This window comes from Populus euphratica, unplaced genomic scaffold, assembly GCF_000495115.2.
Source record: "Populus euphratica unplaced genomic scaffold, PopEup_1.0 scaffold93.1, whole genome shotgun sequence".
Lineage (NCBI taxonomy): Eukaryota > Viridiplantae > Streptophyta > Magnoliopsida > Malpighiales > Salicaceae > Populus > Populus euphratica.
In genome coordinates this window covers 606,581-631,470 of record NW_011499873.1, presented here as the reverse complement: position 1 = coordinate 631,470, position 24,890 = coordinate 606,581, and the positions used below count along the sequence as shown (strand labels likewise).

The window sequence follows — 24,890 nt, the reverse complement described above, 5'->3', positions numbered from 1 at the left end:
CTACAGACCATGGTTAAACTACTACAGAGTTTTTCAAAAATAAAATATATAAAAAATGCTAACCTCTTTTTAATGCTAGCTTTTTTCACCGTCTAATTCTTGGCAGTGAAAACTTTCAGCTCCGGACGGCTGAGATAATTTAATGCAAACTCTTTTTTATTTTTGGAAGCCTTCCATATTTTTCTTGAGAAAATCGAAGACTTGCGTCTTATCATGACGTTACTTTATTACCGAGTTAAGAGGAGTATTTATTAGATGCCTGTCATATTTATCACAAGACTTGTAAAAAAAATAACAATTTCATCATAAAGGATGGATTTTTTTATTTTTGATTTACGTGGGGTGTTCGGGTCAGCTTGCGCGCACCACGACTAATCCTCATGGCTCACTGAATATCTTGTAAACCCAGTAAATATGTAAAACATCATGAGGGTAACAGGCGTGCATGCTAGGGCTTGAATCCAAGTATAGTGGAAGGAGACAAGCCCCTTCCACCGCTAGGCCAAGTACTAGTATGCTAAAGGATGGATTTTTTGTTTTCAGGTGAGGCGATACATATTCCCGATCAGTCATGATGCATTTATTAGACAATTGTGGCGGCATACAGCATGAAGTACACATATGTTTCTTCAAGTACGTCGTGCAGGCAATCCTAAATTCCTATTTGATTGCAATTTTCCGCATAAATTATCTTCCCCCGTGATACCTGAAAGCATCTACTCTCCAATGTATTTCTCCAACTTGAAGGATTGTTCTCATTCCATTTTTGTCCTTGTTTTCTCACCAAACATGTTAAAAATCTATTCCCGAGCAGATATAATTGATTCCAAGATAGTTTTTATACTATTCAAAGTGATTTCTGGTGGCTTGATGACCGTTTAAATTAGGTCTGCACTTATTTATGTTTTTTTTCTTGAAAAAAATTGTTGGTTCATGTTAAATGTTGACTGTGTGCGAGCTGCCTATCCCTCGTCGATGGTTTACCAATTTAATATGGCCCTCGGTCGTCAAGAATCCCTAATTGATTAGCTTCTCTAAGAAAACACCACACTTGTTAATTAAAAACTCAATATGTATTGCATTTATGTCAATCGATCAGATCCCAAGATAAACAGCAGAACTTTTGACAAAATAGCACACGGCGAGTTGGTAACACTTCCTTTTCAAAATTTTCTGCTGGTGTTGATTTTTCAATGAACCTAATGGGTCCCACCTGAGCTATGGAACAAACCCTCGATGTCTGTTGCTGTTTCTGTGGTCTGAAAATTATTAGATGGTCTGTTGTCTTTCCTGTAGCATGAGAGTAGAACCTAACATAATGAATAGCTATCCAGAATCTCAGCACTTAGTTTTTTCTTTTAACAGAAAAAACGTACAAGTTGCAGCTGCGAGATGCCCATTATTTGATTGGAACGTCTACCATTATTTTGGTCGATGGTTAACTATACTGTAAAATGGACTCCTCTTTCCTCTCCAACCCCTCCTGAGTAAAAACATCGAAGACTTTCTGAACGTTTGAACTATACATATTCGCCAAATTGTTTCTTCCAATTCTTGTTTCCTTCCTAACGGGTTGCATAATCAAGCACGAGGCAGATATTAATTATTGCCTGCCGTCCTTTAATTCATTCATAACCTGCCGTCCTAACTGAGTTAGCCATGTTTTAGCGTTAACTTACAAATTAGGAGCCCTAGACCCGACTATTAAATTATGTAGCTTGACTCAATCTGGTGCAGGAAGAGTCAATTTGTGATGTAAGCTTTGCACTTTTTGCCTTCCAAAGGTCAACAAATCGAAACACGAGAGCTCGAAAGGTCAACACAATCAGATTCCCAGATGAATGAAAATTGCAGGGTACACGGCACATTGGGCCCTTATGCGGTCAGTACCTATCACCTCAGTCTTGGTCAAAGCAAGGAGCGATTTCTTCAACTCTCATCCGTGTGCCTGTGCCTCTGGCAAGCTAAAAATTGAAGTATTATGATTGCGGGGAGTCGACATTTATCCATTAATTATCAAAACGCAGGTCCATTTAAGTCATCCTTGATGGAGATTTCATTCATCAGATTCTCTACTTATGGACCCGCAGTTATTAACTCAGCGGAGCTTATATTTCACATGTTTTTCTATAAAAAGTGATTATACGAAAAATATTTTGAGCGGGTTTTTTTTCTTGAAATTCATTTTAAAAAAGAGAGCCGTATGCTACACTGTCGTTATAGATTATAATCAACCAACAGAGTCTTTACAACAAGATATTTCAACTCAAATATACAGATTGGCCCATGGCATAGCATTTTTGTCCTCGCTACTAGCACTGAAAGCTAGTTCACGTATTTTTGTGGGCACATGGGCTTGGCCAGGTATCAACAGCCATGTCAGTGGAGGGACGAAAAGAAGTGGACATAGACGTTCGTCTATTATCTATATCTCATAAGAATATTAATATTACATGACAGCGAAGCTATCCCAAGAACAATTTATACTAGCCATCAAACTTATTTCATTATCTTATCTGATTTAGAAATAAGAATACGTGTGATTATCTGTTTTTGTATTTGTGATTACTTTTTAAATAATTTTTTGTATTAAAATATAAGGTAATAATATATTTTTATTTTTTAAAAATTACTTTAATATTAGCACATCAAAATAATTTAAAAATACTAAAAATATATTAAATTAAAATAAATAATAAAATAATAATTTTTTTAAAAAATATTGTTGAAACATAGAGGTGGGATGGGCATGGATTTTGAATAATTATATGATTGCTTTCACGTTGCTTTCTTAAAAGCAACCTTCAATAAATTTTTACTTCTTTTTTAGTTTGAATTCGATGAACTAACGGTAAAAATACGTGTAGTTAAAGAGCTTGCATGTGATACACCGGTTAGTAAAGTGGTAAATAGCTCCTCGATACAATCACGTATTTCAGACAAAACGATACTACTTATTTTCGTTTGATTTAATTTTTGAGAAAATTATTGACAGATCAACTGTTGTCCCATCTAATAAATGCTCAGCTGTGCAACTTGCGAAGCCAAATACAACGTCGGGAAGAGTGCTTCTGCCTTTATCGGGATACATACGTCTATATCCCTAAAGGTTTGCATGAGACTTTTCTTGATGTTATTTGTGAACCCAGCAAGGCAAGGTGAATTTTTTAATGCGAGAATCTTGACACGGGGAGGGAGGAAATAAACAAGGTGGGTATTTCTCCCAAAAAGTCACGGCTTATGTGGGTAATCGGCAGGGTAATTAGTCACCTAACACCTATAAAAAGAATTCCTCTAGTTTAGAAAAATGTCTCATATAATTGATGAGAGATACACAGATCATCCTCAATATTCTGGAAGATGTCTCCATGCTTCACCAGTCTGGAATTCTTCTCTCTGTTTTCTTTGAAAAAGATATGCTTATAACACTCTTCCGATTCCCAAAAAGCCTAAAACACTCTTCCGATTCCCAAAAAAAACACCGATCAAACCATTCCCTTAAATACCTTCTTTTTTTCCATGATAAGTAATATTCTCATCCAAAGAATTCCATTCGTGGGTGCTTCAGAGGCGCATTCAAGGGAATCGGGACAGATACCGGCAAGTATATGTTTGCTTTTGGAGAAGGAGAGTGAGCAGGGCCACTCTCTACCTTCCAAGATGAATAAATTGTAGTCAAACAATTCAGCTGTGCTGGAAGGTCTTTTGGCTGATGTGAGGTTGGTTTGACACTTGTTTTGTTCCTCTCTTAGCCCATACCTAACCGAAGTTCAATATACCAGTCACTTTGCTCCCAAAAAATTAAAGAAAAACTCAACAGCTTTCATGCACAATTTTTTATTTTTTTATTTTTTAAAAATTATTTTTTATATTAACACATCAAAATAATATAAAAATATAAAAAAATATTTTTTTAAAAAAATATGATTCAACCGTGTTCGCAAGAACCACAACCACTGACTTAGAATGCTTTTATTACATACATACACGTATATAGCTAGGCTGCAATTATTGGTAAAGGATACAGGAAACTTCATTTTCATTTCACATTTAGTTCTTCCCATATGGTATCATTGTATACTACAGCACCGAACTAATCCATCCTTAATCAATTCTCCATCACGATAAATTGGATTTATTTGTTGAGACGTCAACTTGCTCCTTCACTGTAGATTGTGGCGTCTCAAGGATGAACGACAGAAGGCTTCATCATGGCCAAGAGGACGAGCCTTTGCTTCAAATTTTAAATTTCCCTGAAAAAAGATTAATAATTAAGGACAACCAAAATAGCTGACACTTTTGTTGTCTTCACTTACGAATGTGTATGAGAGAAACGATGTGGCATGCGGTCACCAATGATCTCTTGCTTAATTGGAGTTATAATTTGCCCAATCCTGATACAAAAATATTTTTGAGATGTGATGTAACACCAATAAGAGTTTGATCAACTAAGTTAAAATATTATTTTCATTATAAATTATATAATAATATTTATTTTTTGGTTGAGCCCGAGCCGGAGCCCAGCTTATATGATTTTTGTGCAATGTACATGTATTAGTAAATATCTTTATAAATATCTAAAATATTTATATTAAATATCTTACAACTTATATATTTATGAGTTATTTATCTTAACAAAATGTATATAAACATATATCTCTAGATCATAAATAAAGTCAGAAGATCAAAGCTCATATCTCTATACAAGACTCATACAAATCTACCATAATACAAGGCTTAAAAGGCACATTCAAGTCTACCCCTTCTTCTTGTTAACTGTACAAGTACTATGTTGATTTAAATATTGAGTGTTTTTCTTGCACGTATTACCGGCCTCACTAATTCCTCCGAATTCAATTTTAACAGCTTATGAAAAACGCCCTCCTGGGAATTTTTTCCAGCGTAGCTAGTTTTATGCGGTGCAACGGCATATATATGTTGATGGACTTGAATTTGTCATCTTCTGTCCCTAATCATCTTTTTCTTTGATTCCTCTGCGCAGAACACTGCAGTGGTCAAAGCTCAAGTTCATGTTTTTATTGTGGTTTTCGTCTATTCGATCACTACAAAGACGTCTAGGTAGAAAGAGCTGCTTCGATTGATCCATGTCACATCAAAATCAAATAGTTAACACACATAGCTTTTGGGATTAAATATCAAAAGATACATAGCTTTACTGAAATTATGGGAATTTTTTTTTAATATTAACAAATAAAAACAATTGAAAAAAATACTAACATATATTAATTTATTTTTTAAAAAGAAATTAAGAATTTAAAAAAATACAAAACCACCATGTTTTCATAAAATAATATATTAGTTAATTTTAAAGAGTATAACTTAATTGGTTAGATTCTAAATTTACTTCTTTTTAAATATTATTAGTTTAATTGTTATAAATCTTAATATTACTAAAAATTTATCTAATTATTAACTTTAAAATTATTCCTTAACTTTAGCTTTAAAAAAATTAATTAAAATATATATATATATATATTACTCAAATACCAACAATAAAAAAAAAGAGAATATTTATTAGTTTGAATTTAGTGAAAGGTGGATACTTGCACTCTACAAGGTTCAGAACGTTTTTCATCATGAAAACCTCAAGGGGAGGTGGGGAATGTGCAACGTGTGTGCTTGTGGTTTTGCCACGTGTAGGGGCCAAACAAATCGTATCTCTTTATATAGTTGATAATTGCTTTATTTATTTACCTCTCGGTGGGGCAATAATTAGGTCGGTCGTTAATTTGTTAAAAATGTTGCTTCTGTTTTTTTTTTAATTAAAAGGTTTTTCATAATGATAATTGCTTTATTTTTATTTTTTTTCTTTCCTTCAAATTAGTGTATTTTTTATGATTTTAGATCATTTCAATATTCTAAAATTAAAAAAATATTAAAAATAAAAAAATATTCTTTCAATATATTTTCAAGTAATTTTTTTTAAAATAATAATTATTACAAAGGGTCTCTATATTCCTGTAGCCGGAAAAGAAGAAAAAAAACTATGGTGCCTCCAAGGAAATTTAAATAAATCTTATTTATTTAAATTCCCATTGAAATAAGGGTGAAACTAATTGTTCTTGAATCATTGTGTTCCCAGAGAGATAAAAGACTTTTCAAATTGGATTCAATTAATTAAAGAAAAGAAAAAGGACTAGCTAGCAGTCGTGGTCGCAGATTAGATGAATCGTGCATGTTTGTTTTAGTAAATAACGACCGAAGCCCTGGTCTGGACTTTTGGCAATGGCAACCCAACACAATGGAGCAGCAAATAGCATCTTTCCACCAGCAGGGGGCGGAGGGAGGGTGTTCCAAAAACAACAAAATCACAGGAAAACCCCAAATTTATTTATAAAAAGAATTTAATCAAACGCTCATTGAATTCAATAGCCGGGAACTAGATACTGATTTATAAACCTATCATGCTTTCTGCTTATAATCATGAAATCTCAAAAGCGGCTATAAACCATGTCTGGATTATTTAAAGGTCGTGACAATAAAAGAAAACATTTGACTGAGAGTATATCTCCTGATCACCGCTTAATTATATGCTCTTTTCAATGATAATGGAAGTGAATGATGAAAGAGAGAAGAACCCTATTCCCAAACAACAATAGTGGTCGAGAAGCATTTCACACGAGAATCTCCATTCAGAGGTGGCCTTTTAAAGAGACATGTTTATCATAAACAAATATTATTTCTAAATCATGAAGCTTTATTTGCATGCTACTATATAAGCCATGGAGCGTTGATGCTAGAGAAAGCATAGCAACTGATCATCAGGAATCCCTTCCTATATCTCCCTCGTAAATCCTTCTTCCCGTGTGCTTGCTCTTACTGTGAGCACTTACAGTGCATATCCAGCTGATATAGAAAAGCTTTCAGAGGCAGCTGAGAGTGCCAGAAATTGACAGGAGGGAGGATATGACGGTAAGAGCAACTAACTCGAATTAATCTTTATGCATGATGATCGTCTTTCATGTCGTGTTTCATTTATAATCCCAGGTGCGGCTTGTTTTTTTTTATGACAGCTGACCGTGGCCTGGCACATTTTGTGTGGTGCCCTTCGCGGATTTGGACAAAAATTAAGCTGCTTTTATTTAATTTATTCTTATTATATGTCAATATTTTGTGCAAGAATTACTTTCAAACATTATTTGTTTCAGCTACATTAAGATCCTCACATGGTCACCCCATACAAATTAAGTAGATATTATATATTTACAACCATAGCCATGCCCGGTGCTGGCAATGGTGATGGTGGCTAAAGTAAGGAATCTCTCTGTTAAACACAAAGTGGCACAGTAACTCTTTTGATTGCAGTTTTACAAAAAAAAAAAAGTTTCCGCAAGGGGACAAGAAACACCCTTGTAAAATAACACAAGAGACAAAACGGTAATTCCATGATTCATGCGTTAAAATAATCTAATATCACACTCGAATCCCAAGCGGTTCAAGAATATTTTCATTGCCCAGCCCAACTGCTTTAACTGTCTTTATCTAACTACAGTGAATGTATGGAGATTGATTGAAATCCAGAAGGCAAAAAATAAAAATAAAATTACAAGTAGTCCAAGATAAAGAATTAATAGCTTGAATTTGGTTTTTGAGTCAAAGTATTGGGATAAGGAGACTTCAAAACCACGTGCCTCTGCAACATTTATGTTTTTTTTTTTCCTGGGCCGCCTCGTGCCTCCTATAAATACCCACCATTCCATACCTTTCATGGTATCCCTGAAATTAACTCGCTCTTTTCTCTAGCTAATAAGAGCAGTTCCTCTGTCTGATACATAGCACACTCTCTGTCTCTCCCTCTCGAAGCACCTATAAAAACTAGGCGCTAAACCAAACTGGGTTTTCTTAGGAGGTGTGTGATTGTGTGTCTGTGTCGGTCTGAGACTAATTCCATACTTGAAACCGGACTTGGATCGATCAAGGAGGGAGCCCCGTCACTTTCTTTCGACATTTCTTTCTTCTTGCTTTGATGTTACTGTATTCAGTGCACAGACTATCGTATAGCTCAAGTATTTAGAGATTCTTTTGTAGTATAACTCACACAATTATTGGTATCTTTTGTTAACAAAGATGGGTGAGAACACATCCGCAAAGAACCAACTCCCTCACCAGATTTTCAGCGTCTCAATTGACACCAATCCACAGAGTGGCAAGTGGTTTGATGAAGATCACCGCCCCAAACGAACTGGTAACTTTAATCTTCTTTATTTAATATTCTGGACAACTCTGAAAGAAGAAGAAAAAATATTAGCCATGTGGTCGTGTTTTTTATCCTGAGTCTTTCTTTTTCTGTTTCTTTAAACAGGAACTGTGTGGACTGCAAGTGCTCACATCATAACAGCTGTTATTGGGTCCGGAGTTCTCTCCTTGGCTTGGGCTATTGGTCAGCTTGGATGGATTGCTGGGCCAGCTGTGATGCTTTTGTTCTCGCTTGTCACGTACTATACTTCTATTCTGCTCTCTGCCTGCTACCGCTCTGGTGATCCTGTCAATGGCAAGAGGAACTACACCTACATGGATGCTGTTCGGGCCAACCTTGGTAAATTTACTAAAACGTGTATTATTAATTATACTGGTTAATTTTAAGCGTTCTAATTGTTTTACGCGGTAATTTTTAATTTTCACAGGTGGAGGAAAGGTCAAAATATGTGGATATGTGCAGTATGTGAACCTTTTTGGTGTTGCCATTGGCTACACAATTGCATCTTCTATAAGCATGATGTAAGTTTCAGTTCAACCAAGAATTTGTAACTAACTTTGCTTTCTTCTTCTTGTTATTGTTGGTCTCATTGGTTCTTGTCTTTTGACTACAGGGCAATAAAGAGGTCTAATTGTTTCCACCAGAGTGGTGGAAAAGATCCATGCCACATGAATGCCTATCCATATATGATAGCTTTTGGCATAGCTGAGATACTTTTGTCTCAGATTCCTGGATTTGATCAGCTACACTGGCTCTCTCTTGTCGCTGCAGTCATGTCCTTCACTTATTCATCAATTGGTCTAGGACTCGGCATTGGTAAAGTTGTAGAAAATAGAAGAGTCATGGGAAGTCTCACTGGAATAAGCATTGGCACTGTGACACAGACCCAAAAGATATGGAGGAGCTTTCAAGCACTTGGTGACATCGCTTTTGCCTATTCTTACTCCATGATCCTCATTGAAATTCAGGTATATGAGCTAAATATATTTTCTCTCATTTGTTTTATGCTTTGCCAATTAAACTGACTAAGTGTTCGGTCCTTTTCATGACAGGACACAGTCAAAGCCCCACCTACAGAAGCCAAGACGATGAAGAAAGCAACTCTAATAAGTGTTGCAGTCACAACCCTTTTCTACATGTTCTGTGGTTGCTTTGGATATGCTGCTTTTGGAGACCTATCCCCTGGCAACCTCCTCACTGGATTTGGCTTTTACAATCCATATTGGCTACTTGACATTGCCAATGCTGCTATTGTAATCCACCTTGTAGGTGCATACCAAGTTTACTGCCAACCCCTCTTTGCCTTTGTTGAAAAAGCAGCAGCCCGAAGATTCCCAGATAGTGACTTCGTTACCAAAGATATCAAAATCTCAATCCCTGGTCTCGGTCCATACAATCTCAACCTCTTCAGAATGATTTGGAGGACACTCTTTGTGGTTACAACCACTGTGATTTCAATGCTCCTTCCCTTCTTTAACGACATAGTTGGCCTCCTTGGGGCTTTGGGATTTTGGCCGTTGACCGTTTACTTCCCTGTTGAGATGTATATTTCACAGAAGAAGATACCAAAATGGAGCACAAGATGGCTTTGCCTCCAAATCCTAAGTGTTGCTTGCCTGATTATTACCATAGCTGCCGCTGCTGGTTCTATTGCTGGAGTTCTTGATGATGTCAAGACTATCAAGCCCTTCCAGACCAGTTATTAGATTATCTGAATTTCATCAGTATCACCATTGATGAACACATATCACAAGAAAGACAAGCAACCAACCTAGTAATCTAGGATTTTAGTCCCTTTTCATGTTCATATAATTCCCGAGGTGATGATCATGTTAATTGATCGTCTTATTTCAATGTAATTTTCTTGTTTATCTGAACAGTATAAAAAAAAGGTGGGGGCCATGCATGTAATGTAAGTGTACTGTAAACATGTGTCCCTGATTATCTATCCTCCCCGCACTGTAACTTTTCAATGCCAACTGAAAGAATTTCTGCAAAGGGTTCCCCCTCACTTACTAGTTAATTCAACTCCCCTATGATATGGAGTGCTCACTTACTAGTTCATGCAATTCCCCTGAGATATGGAGTGCTCACTTGCTTGTTAATCAATTCCTATTTCTTTGTTTCATCAATTAATACGTAGTATTTGCCTGTTAGTCTGCTGGTTTCAACGGTTGAACCTAAATTGAACCCTAGATTTGAATACTTGTTCCAGCTGTTCAAATCAGCATATGGCATCTCAAGATGGGAAATGGTATTTTTATTTTTACTCGTCATTTTTCCTGCTTAAATAGAAAAGCATATATGGGCATCTTAATTTTACACCACTGAAAGTGCATACAGTGACAAAAAGGAGAAAAGATAAATAATCTTGACAATCAAGTTCATGCTGTGGAACCAAGGCTGATCATATTCAATCTGACAGAAAGCTGTACATATACAAGTCATGAGAGAACGGTCAAGTGATTTTATGGTGGATAGATCGATCAACTTCGACAGCATTAAGTGCAAGCTCTGTGATCTTTTTATGGGGGGACAATATCAGATATGGTTCTTTGTTTGAACTATAGCAACAGTGAAAAAGTTCCCTCCATAAAAAAAATATATATATATAAAAAGAGGAATGCTGGTAGAGAACCCTGTATAGACACAGAAGGTCATGATGGAGAGGGAAAGCAATGGCAACCATGTCGAATTAACTTGGTCTTTCCTTTCATGAAAGCGATGGTTTCCTAAAATCGCACTGTGAGACTGCTATTTTTATATTGAATTTTAAAAATATTTTTAACAAAATTTAAAATTTTATTTTAAATTAATATATTTTTTTATGTTTTCAATTATTTTGATATATTAATGTTAAAAATAATTTTTTAAAAATATTATTTTAATATATTTTAAAATAAAAAATATTTTAATAAACAAGTTTTAAACAAAAAAAAAAAAGGTCTAAAAAAGTGCATGCGGTAGTGGGTTTGAAACAGGTGAAAAGAAAAGGCAATGGGAATTTAGATTTTTCTGTATTGTTCTTTATAATTTCAATATCATCTTTGCTTGTTTTATTTTTATCGTTGCTCAGATCAAGAAAATATTTTAATCTCCTAGCTAGCAAGCTTTTGAAGATTTTTCTCGCTCATAGAATAGCATGTGAGAACCATTTTGCCGAAACATTTTTGTGAGTCCAGTTGAGCATTTGAAAATTGAAAGGAGAAGAACAAAAGGTAGACCATCCGCACAAGCTCCTATTGACTACAATGTTATATTTATTATTGTCACCTTTCCCAGGAAATGAAATTATGCTATAGAGGGTAACGAACCGTGAAATCTCTAGTATTTTAGAGTCGTATCCTTATCAAACGGGATCTTTAGAGGTCAAATATATAAAGTTACAAACTTTAGACTTAGTGACAATGCATGTTACAGTGTTCTTCCTGTAACATTTATAATCACTAAAGGTGGTGGGCAAGGCGGCTGCAGCCGCCGGACTGTCCCTCCTGAGTGGTAGGGCCTAATCTTCTGCCGGCGAAGATTATTTTCACTGAACTTTTCTCAAGGTCTAATTTGATGTGCTCTTAGTGGGTTGGTGTTGTGAATCTTACCATGTCCAATTTTGCCCTTCCTGCTTCGTTAATATATAACATAAAAAAGCAGTCCTTTCTTTTCCTCTTTCATGGTAATCACTGTCTGATACTGAAGAGAATTGGAGAAGATTCTCCGAGGATTGAGGAGAATTCAAGTTCTTTCTCTAAGCTTTGGTGGGAATTGAAATTGGGAAGTGTAATGATTAATTGCAAAATGAGATGATTTAGTGGAGCCATATTATCATGAAGTTGATTCAATTTGTTTTTGTTTATTCTTGAAGTCAATGAGTGCAGTGTAATTAAGCAAGAGGTCAATGGAGTATCAGTTGAATTTATTGATGATTCAATGAATCTACATAAGACCAGAACGCATAAAGACAAGACTGTGGTGTGACCAAGTGGTGAAGCAATAAGCGACACACAAGGAGCAGCGCAAGTTGTCTGTTTTGGGCTTGCCAATCCCAGACAAGGATGAAGTTGCGGGTTCAAGAAACAATGATGAACTGTCAAGCCTTGAATTTTCTTCTATGGGCTATGTCGGAGAAACCTGTGGATATCTGGAATGTCAAAATGCAAATTCGCCTCTTATACATCGCGGTTGATTTTTTTATAATCAATAACGCCGGAAGGAAAGGTGATGGAGTAGGTTTGGATGCTTCATGATTTACTTTAGGGACGGTAACGGGCATTCATGGTTCCCTTTATATATGTGTGTGGTGTGTGAAGTTTATTACCTGTCAAGTATTTATTGAATTTAGGTATTTATTATTTGACTATTGTTTATTATTTAACAAAGAATAAGATATTTATATGTATTAAATGATAAGATTCTAAATATATATTTTGAGTTAGGTTTAAATCATGTTTGAAATTCATACTTTCCCTATTATTCATCAAGAAAAATAATTATTAAAAAAAAAACTTATCTAATATCTTTTAGATATTGATTAAATTTTCTTTGCATCTTTCTTATACATTTCTTACAAAATAAAAAGAAAAGCTTTTTATTATTATTATTAGATTGTATAGTTTTAGAATCTGTTTGAGATTATAATTGTTATCGTGATTCAAAGTATTTTTTATTTATAAATATATTAAAATAATAATTTTTATTTTTAAAAATTATTTTTAATATCAACATATCAAAATAATTTAAAATTATATAAAAAATTTAACAAAAAAAAAATAAAATTTAAAAAAACATGATTTGCATCGTGTGCTCAAACATGCTTGGGACCATTTGAAAAGGCGTTCTCATCCATGTTTTTAAAAAATTCAAATTTTTTTTGATTAAAAATTAGTTTTTTATATTTTTAAATTTTTTTAATATACTAATATTAAAATAATTTAAAAAAAAATAATAATAAAACACAGGTAATAGCTGTGGCCTCCTAATAGCCATATGACCATGTCCACCCAAGGCCTTCACTTGTAGCGAGCATGGAGCCGATGATTTGATGTGGTTTCTGCTCATCAAGTCGGCCCAATAATCCATAGTTGAATCAAACTATGGGATCTCAAATCCATCAAGCATGGCCCATGGTATAAAAAACATATTTACTCACAGGCCCTTAATCCTATTGGCAGGCAGTGCCTCTAATCTGGTGGAAGTGGAGGAAATTGGAATGGACTAATCTGCCTTCTCCACCTTCCCTGTAAAATTCATGCGTGATCATTAATTTTTCACTATTGCTTGATGATGTTCATCTTCAAATTTAATTAGGATGTTCAATGCTTATAATAGTAATATGATTTTACAAAATTAACGTGAAAAGAAAATGTTTGATGTGAAATCTTATAGAAGGCAACTATATAAGAAATCTGAATCTTGAATAAGGTGACATTTTTATTGGACAATCGGTGGCGTTTAGATGTTGTTTTAGAACAAAATGAAGGAGATAAAGATAGTTTGAATTGATATAATTGTGTTTAGTAATGGTGTGTAAGATATATTAATTAGTAGTAAATAAGATAAAATAAAATAAAAAATATTTTTTATTTCATGAAACTTAACATCTTTTAAAAAATACTTAGAAAGAGCATTGGATTTTTATTTTAAATAATTTAAAATGGCAACTTCTTCACCTATAAAAACGTTAAAAAATTATTTTATAATCATCCAAAGAAAATTACTCATAAATTAGAACATAATATTATTAAATTATTTATCTAAATATTTATAGTAATGAAATAAGTAATCAACTAATCACATGTCAAATAAAATATCTTAGCAAGGATGTTGGCCAGTAATATATATATATATGCAGCCGCCCAAGCCTACAATTGACCATGATTTTCTAGTAGAATGATATGGAGTACACATTATTTTAAAAATAAATATAAGAATGGATTACATGTCGTTTATTTAAAAAAATAAAAATAAAAACTAGTTCATGGACTGGATCTGACCTTTCAAGACCAGACATCCCTAGACTTTATAGTTTTGCTGGAGGCATGTGGTGTTTTTTTAATGGCCTATTTTCCTTATATATTTTATAATAGTATTGACTTTAAATAAATTTATTCAAATGATATCTAAATAAATTTTAATATTTAATAATTATATCAACCTAATATGCTTAATTTTATATTAGAAATTATTGATTTATCATTTTCTTATTTAAACTTGCTTTTAAGATTATTATAAGTTTTAATTTATAAAACAATACTTTTAATAAAAAAGATATATTTAAAAAAAAATACTCTTGGTTAAGAAAAAAGAGTTTTGATGACAGAGATACATTTTTTTTTACTCCTTGTTTCAAATCAATAGATTTTTTTATTTTAATTACTCTATTTTTTATTCAATAAATCAAACTATTGATTAAAAAAAGAATTAAATAGATAAGAAAAGATAATTTCAATTACAAAATACATTTTTCTTCTAAATTTAAATCATTGTCTTATGAATATCCGATGAAATTACAACATAATAAAATAAAGAAAAAAAATGAAAAATAACCTCCTTCACTGGATCAAATATTTACATGCGTATTTATTTATTTATTGCTTATTACAATGAAGATGAAGTTCTTGTTTTAGTTTTTAATTAGCATCAAGAACTTTTTATATTTTTCAATTTATTTTATAAAACTCAAATTATTTTTTCAATTCTGAATTAAAATTTCTTTTAATACTAAAAAATATATCCTTAGCAGTAGAGTCTTCTTCTCTTGTGTTGAAAATTAGCTTGGAATTCTACCAGCAATGTAACGAGGGGTGCTCCGAGTAGTTAAAACATAAGTAAATTGAAAAGTGAAAACAAATTTATTTTTTGATATTATATCCTTGGGTTATGATAATTCCAAACCCATATCCATACACAATAAGAGAGCAAATGGAAAAATTAAATGTGTTTTCAGGTTATTTTTGACAAAAATAAATAAATAATGGGTTTGAGTTTCAGTCCCTCGTTCTTTTGAAGGGATTAAAAATTTGTTGAAAAATTATCTTGGAGATAGAAACAGAAATTTTATTCGTCTCCATAAATTCTTGTCTTCTCCTCAGATGTTATCTTTAAGGATTTTATTCAACTAGGAAACTACGGAACATTCTTGGATGAATCACCAGCTAAAACCATAAATATTCAAACAATCACCTAGAACCTCCTATATAAACAAATGAAGATCATCACCAGTTAATTATCGATTATGGCAATCTCACAGCAATTTTGATCCCACCTCATAAGCAACGCAAGCTTCAGCTGTTGCCCATTTGACCATATCTTCTGCGTACATATTGCTTTAGGTAAGAGGATCATACCTTGTGATCTTCCTATGCCTGACAAAGTCCAGTCCCAACACCTCCTTTGTCAACTTCTCCCAATTGTACCTGCTGAAATCTTTCATGGAAAAGCTTTCTTGGCCGCTTCTCGCAACTCGACTCTCCTAGTCGTAATCAGCAAACCCTCATTCTCCTCTTCTAGTTTCTTCACTACTCCTTCAATACCAACGCCAGCAACAGTGGTCCGTTTATCGCCTAGGAAGACATTTGAGAACGGGTCCCTTGTAGGCATGAAAACCGTAAAGAAGGCAGTGACTTCCCACACAGTTGTAAAATCTTACAAGCGATAAATAAAGCATCGGGGATATGAAGTGATGCATAAGGCCACATTATGATTTTGATTTCGAATCTAGTGCCACAAGGAAAGAAATACATTTAATGTGATTGGAAAAATACATGAAATTGCAAGAAAAACTGTGTATAGATGCTACCTTCTTGTTTATAGTATCTGCAGTTGGCAAAGCCGATGCTGCGACAAGCATTGAGACCAGCAGCAACGCCCTGCCTATTGTGCTTGCCGTATATTATTTTAACCTTCTGAACCCACTTCTTGACTTCGAGATCATCTGAACTTTGCATGGTAGTTATATTTGTTTCCAATATTAACATCAACATCCTTTTCATGCGTTTTGGCAGTGATCTCCATGGCTAAGCTCTTGATCTCTGACTTTGAAAGGGTTAGATGCATATATTTAAACCCCTTATTTGAAACCATGTAGGTTGAGGATTATGCATCCACCTAGAATTCAAGCCTGAAGTGAAACAATGATTAGCAGATTTTACCTTTCTTCCGAAAATCTGGTGATTTCAATTTCGTCAGCAATTATAAATTCTTTTGTAACTTCAATTTTATCCCTAATTTTATTTGTGTTGGTACAGTCAAAAGAACACGTCATCGTTACCAAATGATTTATCGGCCACTTGTCCGATGCTAATTGGTAATCATTTTGTATTATTACACTCACATATGCTCAAAAAACAAATAAACCCATACCAAAAATTAAAAAAAGTGATGTTGAATATCAGCGAAAGCTGACAAAATCAGATTTTGAAACTCAAGAACCATTAATTTATTGCGCCTGCAAAATGCACAGCAAAACAACCACCTCTCTGATTGTTCAATGGATTAAATTCACGGGCTCATGGAATATCATTATTACAATAAAGAATAAAAAATTGCCAGAGAATCTCAACATCAATGCAATTGGCAAATGGTTGTTGAACTTTTCCTGCAGAAGGGTTCTATAAATTTTGTAAAACCTGATGTTTCTAGAAGAAGCGTTCATTTACACCATCACACACAACAGCAGTGATCTTGAACGAGCATCTCTCAGCTATGAGCCTCAGGATTCATGCTGCAACGGAGGTATTGTACCTAAAAAGTGTAGAACGGCACAGCAGGGCGCACGAATCATTTACCTCGAAATGGAAGTCCAATAACTGCCAAAATGGTATGGCCCAAATATTCAGAGGATGAGTCATCAAAGGCATTCAAGAGAGTTCCTCCTTGCTGAACTTGTTCCAAGCTTCCTGTTTAATGGGAGAAAAAAATTGGATAAAAAGAACACAAAATCGAAAGAACTTGAAGTTGGATGTGGCAAAGTAAATGTAGCTTTTAAACCACGGTTGAAAAATAAATAAGAAAAGAATCCAACATCCAATAATGAAGATACCTAATATCAACACTTGGAAATTCATACTGTACCTTGAGGGTATCAAAAACCTTCTCAGCAATATATTTTTGTTGGATAGTAGCACCTTTCTGCTGCACCTTATCAGGATGGACGCACAAGGTTGCCTTTCTATAAACTTTTTTCACTGAGGTAGAGGTGATCAAATCTGTCAGTGCAACTGGTTCCCAGTCACAATCAGGCCAAAGCACCTGCTCATCATTCCACACATACAAAGAAAAATATGTTGGTAATTACTCATGCTTAATTATACTAAGCAGAAAAGGAATTCTTGAACATTCAATAATAGCTTCAAGACATGAGAATGGCACTTCATTTTCCTTCGAAATATAACCCAACACTTCAAGCAGCCTCTTAAACAGAGAGCACAGCAAACACACAAGTAGAATCCAATGATGCTGTCAGTGGCCCTTCGAAGTGCGAATTTTTTTCCTTGTATAGCACATGAGTGATCGATAGTATGGTGGATCATGAAAAGGCATGGACTTTACACTATTAGAACAGTGCCTATAAAGCTACCACAAAAACAGATATCCAAAGGGTTTGGTGGTGGGGGGCACCATCATCAGATTAAAACTCCAATAACTCTGTTAACTTCACCATCATAATTCATGGATACCCAGGCATAAGATTATTGAACACAATATATCAACATATTGATGATTCATAGTATTCAATCTAAGCAGAAACGGCAGTTGTGATCAGCAATCCAGAAGCTCTCTTCAATGATTGGTTCCAAATTCTCCTTAAGATGTAAGAACACAGTTTGGTAGGAACATAACTGTGTAATGGTCTTTATTTAAATTCTAAAAACTCTTCAATTTGGAAGACACGGCAATTCAGAAATAAAAACAACAAATCTGGAAAAAAAAATGACAGATGTTATACTTTCTTGCATACTGAAATGCACAAAGATACTTCGAAAGGCAAATCAGAAAGGAAAAAAAAATAGATATGATCTTGCACACTAAAATGTGAAAATATACTTCAAAACGGCCGTGCAAAAACTCACGTATTGCAATGATGATAGCAGTGCACGCATATTGCCTTCTTTGCCTGCTGCCCAGTGCTTTATTTGAACATCCATTTTGTCAGCTATCCTCTGCAAATTAAGATCAGATATCACCACATATTACTCAAAGTTAAGAGGTTATATTGCAAGGAAAAAAATAAAATATTAGAAGATATAACAAGTGTTATCCACCCCATCAATCCAAACCCACAAAGAGACAGCAAGAAAGTAACTGATAGACACGCTTATTTATATATAAACCATATGCTGCTTCACATCAACATATAGACTCAGTTCCTTTCAACTCATCTTTGACCCCAAAAGTAGCTCCGCAAGCATTCATGCATCACACATATGGCACCCCAAAAAAAAAAAAAAAAACCAATAATCTGTAGAGCCAGCACACAAAAATCCAACTAAATCCATTGCAAGTCTAGGGCACAACTGAAAATTACTCACACGCCTCTCCTCTTGCTCATGCAAAGTTTGACGGTCACGCTGGTTCATATCAGCAACTGCTTGTTCCTGTAGATACAACAATTCCGATTTATAAAATCATCTTTTATGATGACAAATACAAATTCAATCTGCAGAGTAACAACTATTCAATTTCACTCAATCAACTAGGAACATCAGCTATGCGCTTTGGATGACAAAGGAAAGAGCTGCAGCTATGACTCAATAGCCAGCAATCATTATTACACAATGCTGGCAGGATGAAGTAACTCTTGAAGTACATGATGTACGAGATGAAGTAACTCAGAGCGTGAGATACTGGTGAGAACCAGAGATGGACAAATCACTTCTTTCAACTGCTACTCAAGGAGTTTTGTACAAAAAGGTTATCAATTAATGATTATTGGAATGGAATTCATCATGCAGAAGAGCTGATAGATAAATACTATCAGGTCAGAATTTACAACTTTGTAATACTTTTCTGTTCTTGTTTCATACATAAACTAATTTCTTTTCACCTTTTATATAAACAAGCATGCAGCATATTAATATAATCCAAGAGAAAAGAATAAATTCATCCAGTCAATAGCATAATCCTAATCACATCTGATAAACGTGTAAAAAAAATGGTTTGAAGAAAGACACACTATTCGATCCCGGGTCCTCTGGTGACGATCCCATCTGGCTCTCCTTCTTTCTTCACTTTCCCCATCAACTTCCTCAAATTCTCCAGATAACATGGCATCTTTGGCAGAGTAAAAGCCATCAATATTAGATAAAACAACAATGCACCAAAAGATAATTTCTACTGCTACCAATGAAAGCCAATTTCAACAATAAATTACCTCCAAAAATTGAAGAAAGGTCACCAATTACATTTTTTGCAGAAGTCTTCCTTATGCCAGGTGACGAAGTAGAAGATTTTTTAGTGGGGAATTCAGGCTTTCCTTTTGCATTTATCTTTGCATCAAATAGAGGGTCCTAACAAGGGCATCTGGAGTCAAATAAAAACAAGCTGCTGGTGTTACAGAAACCATTTACTCTTGTATCAGTGGTTCTTACCGGAACTTCAGGCCTTGACTTTGGCACACTGCTGGAACGAGAACCCCTGCCGAAAAATAACTCTAGATCATCTGCACTTTCCTTTACTTCCCTGGCATGACGACCATTAGATCCACTATGAGCATTAGTTTGCATCCTACCCATAGCAAAGTCCTCCAGTTCATCTATGGCAGAAACATCCGAACTCTTTCCTGCATCATGGAGCATCATAACACTATTAAGATTATGAGAAGAACAAATGACTTAAGGAGGCAGAACAATCTTTACCTGTCTTCAGAACTTGCCCTGGTTTTGGAGGGGGTCTCAATGGTGGGGAACGATTTGACAATACAGTAGATTCTGCTCTTCCAGAATGATTAAACTTACCAAATTCCTCCAGTGGGTCTGTGGACAATTTTGTTTTGGTTGAAGTTTGTTCAAGTACTACAAAAGGGTCTTCTGTTGAGGTGAATGCTGGTGTAGTTGTTCTTATATTTTCTCTGCAAAAAAAATACGGTGACAAGAACAAAGCATCAGAATTGCACGTCCATGGCCATGCCCCATTACATCATACAGAAAATGGGGTCAAACTGAACAGGTACAAAACAGATTTGTTAATCACTCAATTAGGAGAAATATACTGTCTCGATTAGGAGAAACACTTTGAGCTATCATCCTGTCTCAAGTTTTAGGCCATCAAACTACCAGCTCATCATTTTCTTGTTATGTGTGGCAGGTAAACAAAATAGGCGCATCAAAGGTACATTGAACTGCACATAGAGAACAGCACGAGATGGGAGCTGAACACTGTGGCTAATACCCACATAAGGTGCAAGTAAAATGAGCTCAAATCCTCCATCTATTTCAATAATCATACATAAAACACGATATTTATCACAGTATGCAAATAATTTCCTATATAAACAAACCAAGAGCAGTGAATAAATAAAGCATTGACAGTTAGTTAAAAATAAATAAATAAAGAACAATTAAGCAAGTAATCAACGAAACCATCAAATTTCCTAGAAAAAAAAAACACATACTCTTTACTTGATGATTTGCGGGAACCAAATCCGGGTATCAAATCATCATAACCAACAGATCCATTCCGGCTCGGAGGCTTCAATTTTGTACCAAAACCCCCCAACAAGTCATCAACCGGTGCTCTTTGCTTGGCGGCCTTTGAGGAATAAGAAGTAAACGCCCCAAAAATATCATCATCATCATTATTATTATTAACTGTTGAACTAGAAACATTTAACCCACCAAATATATCATCATAAAAAGACGATTTCGCACTCGAATTTTTAGTACTTGGAAACAGAGAATCATAATCGAAACCAAACCCAGTGCTAGTTTGTTTTGAATTCTTTTGAAAACCGCCAAAAATGTCAAAATCATCACCAAAATTCTGGGATTTCGAATTGCTACGGAGAGTTTCGTGATCATCCATGAAAGACCCATTAAAGGAATGGGAATTATAGGTTGATTTAGAAGAATATGAGGAGGTTTTCGGGTTTGACGAGGCGAAATTTGGTATTTGGGTATTATTGGATCCTCTCGATGCTGCCATTGGTGCTGATTTCCCTTGCGGTTTTAACCCAAAACGTTCTGTCAATACACCAAACTCGTCCATTTTCTTAAAAAAAACAAGAAAGAGCTACAAATCAGAAGGATCCTTTCTAATCAATTCTGAGAAATGAGTTTTTTGATCTGCAAAAATAATATAAAAAACTGATAAAATTGGAGTGGACTTGAAGCAAAAGAAAGGGCGATCTTGGAAACGGTAGAGTTTGGTTTTATTTGCCTTTTTTTCAAAAGAAAAGAAAAGAACTAAAGAGTAAATTCAGGTATTAGATGGTGTGGACGAAGTGGCGGGAGTTGGATGAGAAGGAAAGATAGACAGGAGAGAATTTTCTGGGATTTGTAAGAGAATTTTAGATTTCAGGGGACTTTCTGTATCTCTCTCCCCCCCTCTCTCTAAGATTTCTATGTCTCTGTTTATATGTCTGTTTGTGCTTGTGAAAGAAGACCAGGCCAGGCTAGGCGGTGCGTGGAAATGTGGAAGCAAGCCTCTTACGAGTGGTGGGTCATGTTACGTACATCTGGATCTACTCTACATCACACCTCGAACCTTCTTAGTTTTTTACTCGTATTTCCTTCCTCCTCCTCCTTTAAGCAAATCATGCATGAGTTTTTCTCCACCAGCTCGCCGCTATCATGTCATATTCTAGCTATTTAACCGCGAGTTTCGCTGCGAGCTGTATAAAAAAAAATGAATATGCAGATTATTTTTTTAATGTGTTTTTTTTGTGAAAATATATATAATTATAAGTAAGTAATAAATCTGTATAAATAATTAATATATATATATATCAAGATATTTAATTACACAACATAAAATATTAATCCGATTATGTTTACTAAATTTTTTTATTAATTTTTTTTTTATTTAATTAAATAATAATAAAATATACATGTATATTAAATTAATAAAATATAATAAAAAAATATCATGCAAGATTGCACATGTTATAAATATTATTTCAAAATAAATTTTATATATATAAAACATAAAAAAAATATTATAGATAAATCAAAATAACTTCTTTAAAAATTACATACAAAATAATTTAAAAAAATCTATTCAAAAAAAGCTAAATTAAAAAATTAAAAATAATTGATGAGGGATATTAATTGAAAAATAAATTAAATAATTATTTTAAAAAAATACATATTAAAAAAAGATATAAATAAAAATAAAAAAGTCATAAATACATTTAAAAAAAATAAATGACTTGAATTACAGATCCAATCAGGTTTAATTTAGTGGTTCTATTTTAATTAAATGATAAAAAAATAAATAATAATAATAAAATAAATAAAATTTTAATATAAAAAAACACAATAACTTTAAAAAATCTCATTAAAATAAAAAATTGAGTAAAAAAAATTAAAAAAATTGAACTGGTTGAAGTTAGAATAATAAATATATATAACTCAGTTAATAAAAATCAAACTAAATCAGGTTAACCTCCAAAGCTATAATCTTGAATGATGAGGGTGAAATAATTATTTTTTGATATAGTTGTTTCACTTGATTAACTTTATGTTTAAAAAAAAAACTTAAAATTAAGTTAGAATAATAAACTTTATGTTTATTACGAGTGTGTTAATAAATATAAAGTTCGTCTTCCACTTGCTAGGAATTTTTCAATGATAAATGCTAGGAATTTTTCAATGATAAATACTAAGAATCACCCGATTAATTTTACCGAATAAACATTGCTTTATGTGTTTTTATAACTGCTATTTACCCTGAGTTTAAATATTTCCCAACCATCTTATTAAATTTACATGTTTGTATATGTTATTGAATTAATTTTTTATAATTTTTTTTAATAAATTTGTTTAATATTTTTTAATCATTTTGATATATTGATACCATAAATAAATTTTTAAAAATAAAAAAATAAATTTTTTAATAAATTTTTATACAAAAAACATTTTAAAAAACAACTTCAACAATATTCTCAAACAAATACTAAAAATTTATTTATTTTTGTGTTTTAAAATTTTTATTAAAAAAATTTTAGAAAGAATTTTGTTGTCTTAAATTAATATTTTTTTATATAACAACATCACAAATAAAATTAAAAAATATTTTAATATATTTTTAAATAAAACATATCAACGCTAAGCTATGAATCGTACACAAAAAAAAAAGAAAAAAGAAATTCCCACCGCGAATCATTACCGTTTTGATGATTCGGCAAAGGCAAAAATCACATGCACTGTAGCACCGACAATCTGAAAGGGGTAGCCCGACTTTTAGCTTAACGTGTTCCTCGTTTTGTTATCAAGTTCCCAATCTATATAAATAATTCTAATCACTCCCAATTTATCCTTGTATTTTAGTTTGTTCTGATATCCTCCATTCCAGTCGATATCCTCATGTCAAATGGACGAAAATCTCCTCACTCGAGAAACTTACCATTTATTAAAATACAACCTCCTTTATTAAATAAAATAAATTTGAACAAAAAACTTACCACGTGGCACCATTTTTTTTTCTTTTCATTCTTATATCTTTTAATAAATCGAATCGTGCGGAATTTTCACACCTGACGGCATTTTTAGTCAATTTAAATGAAAATGCTTGATAGAATGATAGATTGAAGAACGATTCCACCATCAGGGTTAAATTGCAAGCAATTAATCTTGCAGGGACAAGTTGAAGATCTGACTTAAAATACAAGGACTGGACCGGATTTTCCCTTCATTTGACGTGATTTTTTTTTTAAAATAATTAATAGTGATAGTGGTGGCAGGGTAGCAATGAAACTTCATAATTGTGAGTCTGTTGACAGCTCACTGTCTCCAATTTTAAGAACTTGGACAGTGAAATGAAAAGAAAAGAAGCCACAAGCCAGGAACGGTCCTCAAGTGCCAACCAGCATGAATAGATCTTCCACTGTTGTCTCCAGCAAAGCTAAAAAGCTTCTTTTTAAAAAAACAAATTTAAAGTTTTGATTGTTTTATTTGTTTTAAATTAATTTTCTAATATTTTTATATCTTTTGAATGTGTTAATATTAAAAATAACTTTTAAAAAATTAAAAATATTATTTTAATATATTTTTAAATAAAAATATTTTTAAAAATAATTATTTCTATACCCAAACACAAAAAGAAAAAAAAAACTTTATCTTTCCATGGTTAGCAATGGACTTTTGGATGAGACCCCGTAAAAAATAAAAAATAAAAAATAAAAACCCAATTGACGTCCAGTCACTTGACTTTAATTGGATATTACGGGTTGAATTTTGCAACAATTGAGAGAAATGCAACGTCTCTGGAAGATACCTAATTGCAATAATTTTCCACCCAACACCAGGTATTTTCAAGGCATTGGCAATTGTATTTTGGTCTAAGAAGGGGAGGGGGCTGATGGAAGATTCGCTCGAAATCATATTAAATTAATAAGGGGCAGAATTATGAATAGTTTTATCACAGAGAGCCTCAACGGACTTGTTAACTTGCAGCTGTCAGCTTCCTGTTTGGAAACTTGGTATAAATTGAATTTTTAAAAAAATTATTTTCTTGTTAAAAA

General features: G+C 33.5%; 2 protein-coding genes across 3 annotated transcripts in view; one reads left to right on the top strand and one right to left on the bottom strand.

Moving 5' to 3' along the window:
• LOC105127766 (amino acid permease 3-like) overlaps positions 1 to 10,236 on the top strand; it is a 70,225-nt gene extending 59,989 nt beyond the window's left edge. Inside the window, exons 1-6 of one of the 2 annotated variants that reach the window (XM_011029176.1) lie at positions 6,763 to 6,933; positions 8,089 to 8,206; positions 8,324 to 8,557; positions 8,646 to 8,739; positions 8,832 to 9,186; positions 9,271 to 10,236. In XM_011029176.1, coding sequence (XP_011027478.1) covers positions 6,928 to 6,933; positions 8,089 to 8,206; positions 8,324 to 8,557; positions 8,646 to 8,739; positions 8,832 to 9,186; positions 9,271 to 9,924 — 1,461 coding nt within the window. In that variant the 5' untranslated portion in view covers positions 6,763 to 6,927 and the 3' untranslated portion in view covers positions 9,925 to 10,236. Of the gene's footprint in view, positions 1 to 6,762; positions 6,934 to 8,088; positions 8,207 to 8,323; positions 8,558 to 8,645; positions 8,740 to 8,831; positions 9,187 to 9,270 lie in introns of those variants that run through there. The other variant, XM_011029177.1, reaches the window with a different exon arrangement.
• Positions 10,237 to 16,625: 6,389 nt separating this feature from the next.
• LOC105127758 (Chaperone DnaJ-domain superfamily protein) lies at positions 16,626 to 21,938 on the bottom strand. Its single transcript, XM_011029167.1, has 9 exons — positions 20,823 to 21,938; positions 20,068 to 20,279; positions 19,801 to 19,991; positions 19,584 to 19,719; positions 19,386 to 19,483; positions 18,742 to 18,807; positions 18,283 to 18,372; positions 17,285 to 17,461; positions 16,626 to 17,109 (listed from the first exon to the last, which is right to left on the bottom strand). The coding sequence occupies exons 1-9, from the start codon at positions 21,413 to 21,415 to the stop codon at positions 17,071 to 17,073; spliced, it is 1,602 nt and encodes a 533-aa protein (XP_011027469.1). The 5' UTR covers positions 21,416 to 21,938; the 3' UTR covers positions 16,626 to 17,070.
• Between the last annotated feature and the right edge of the window lie 2,952 nt (positions 21,939 to 24,890).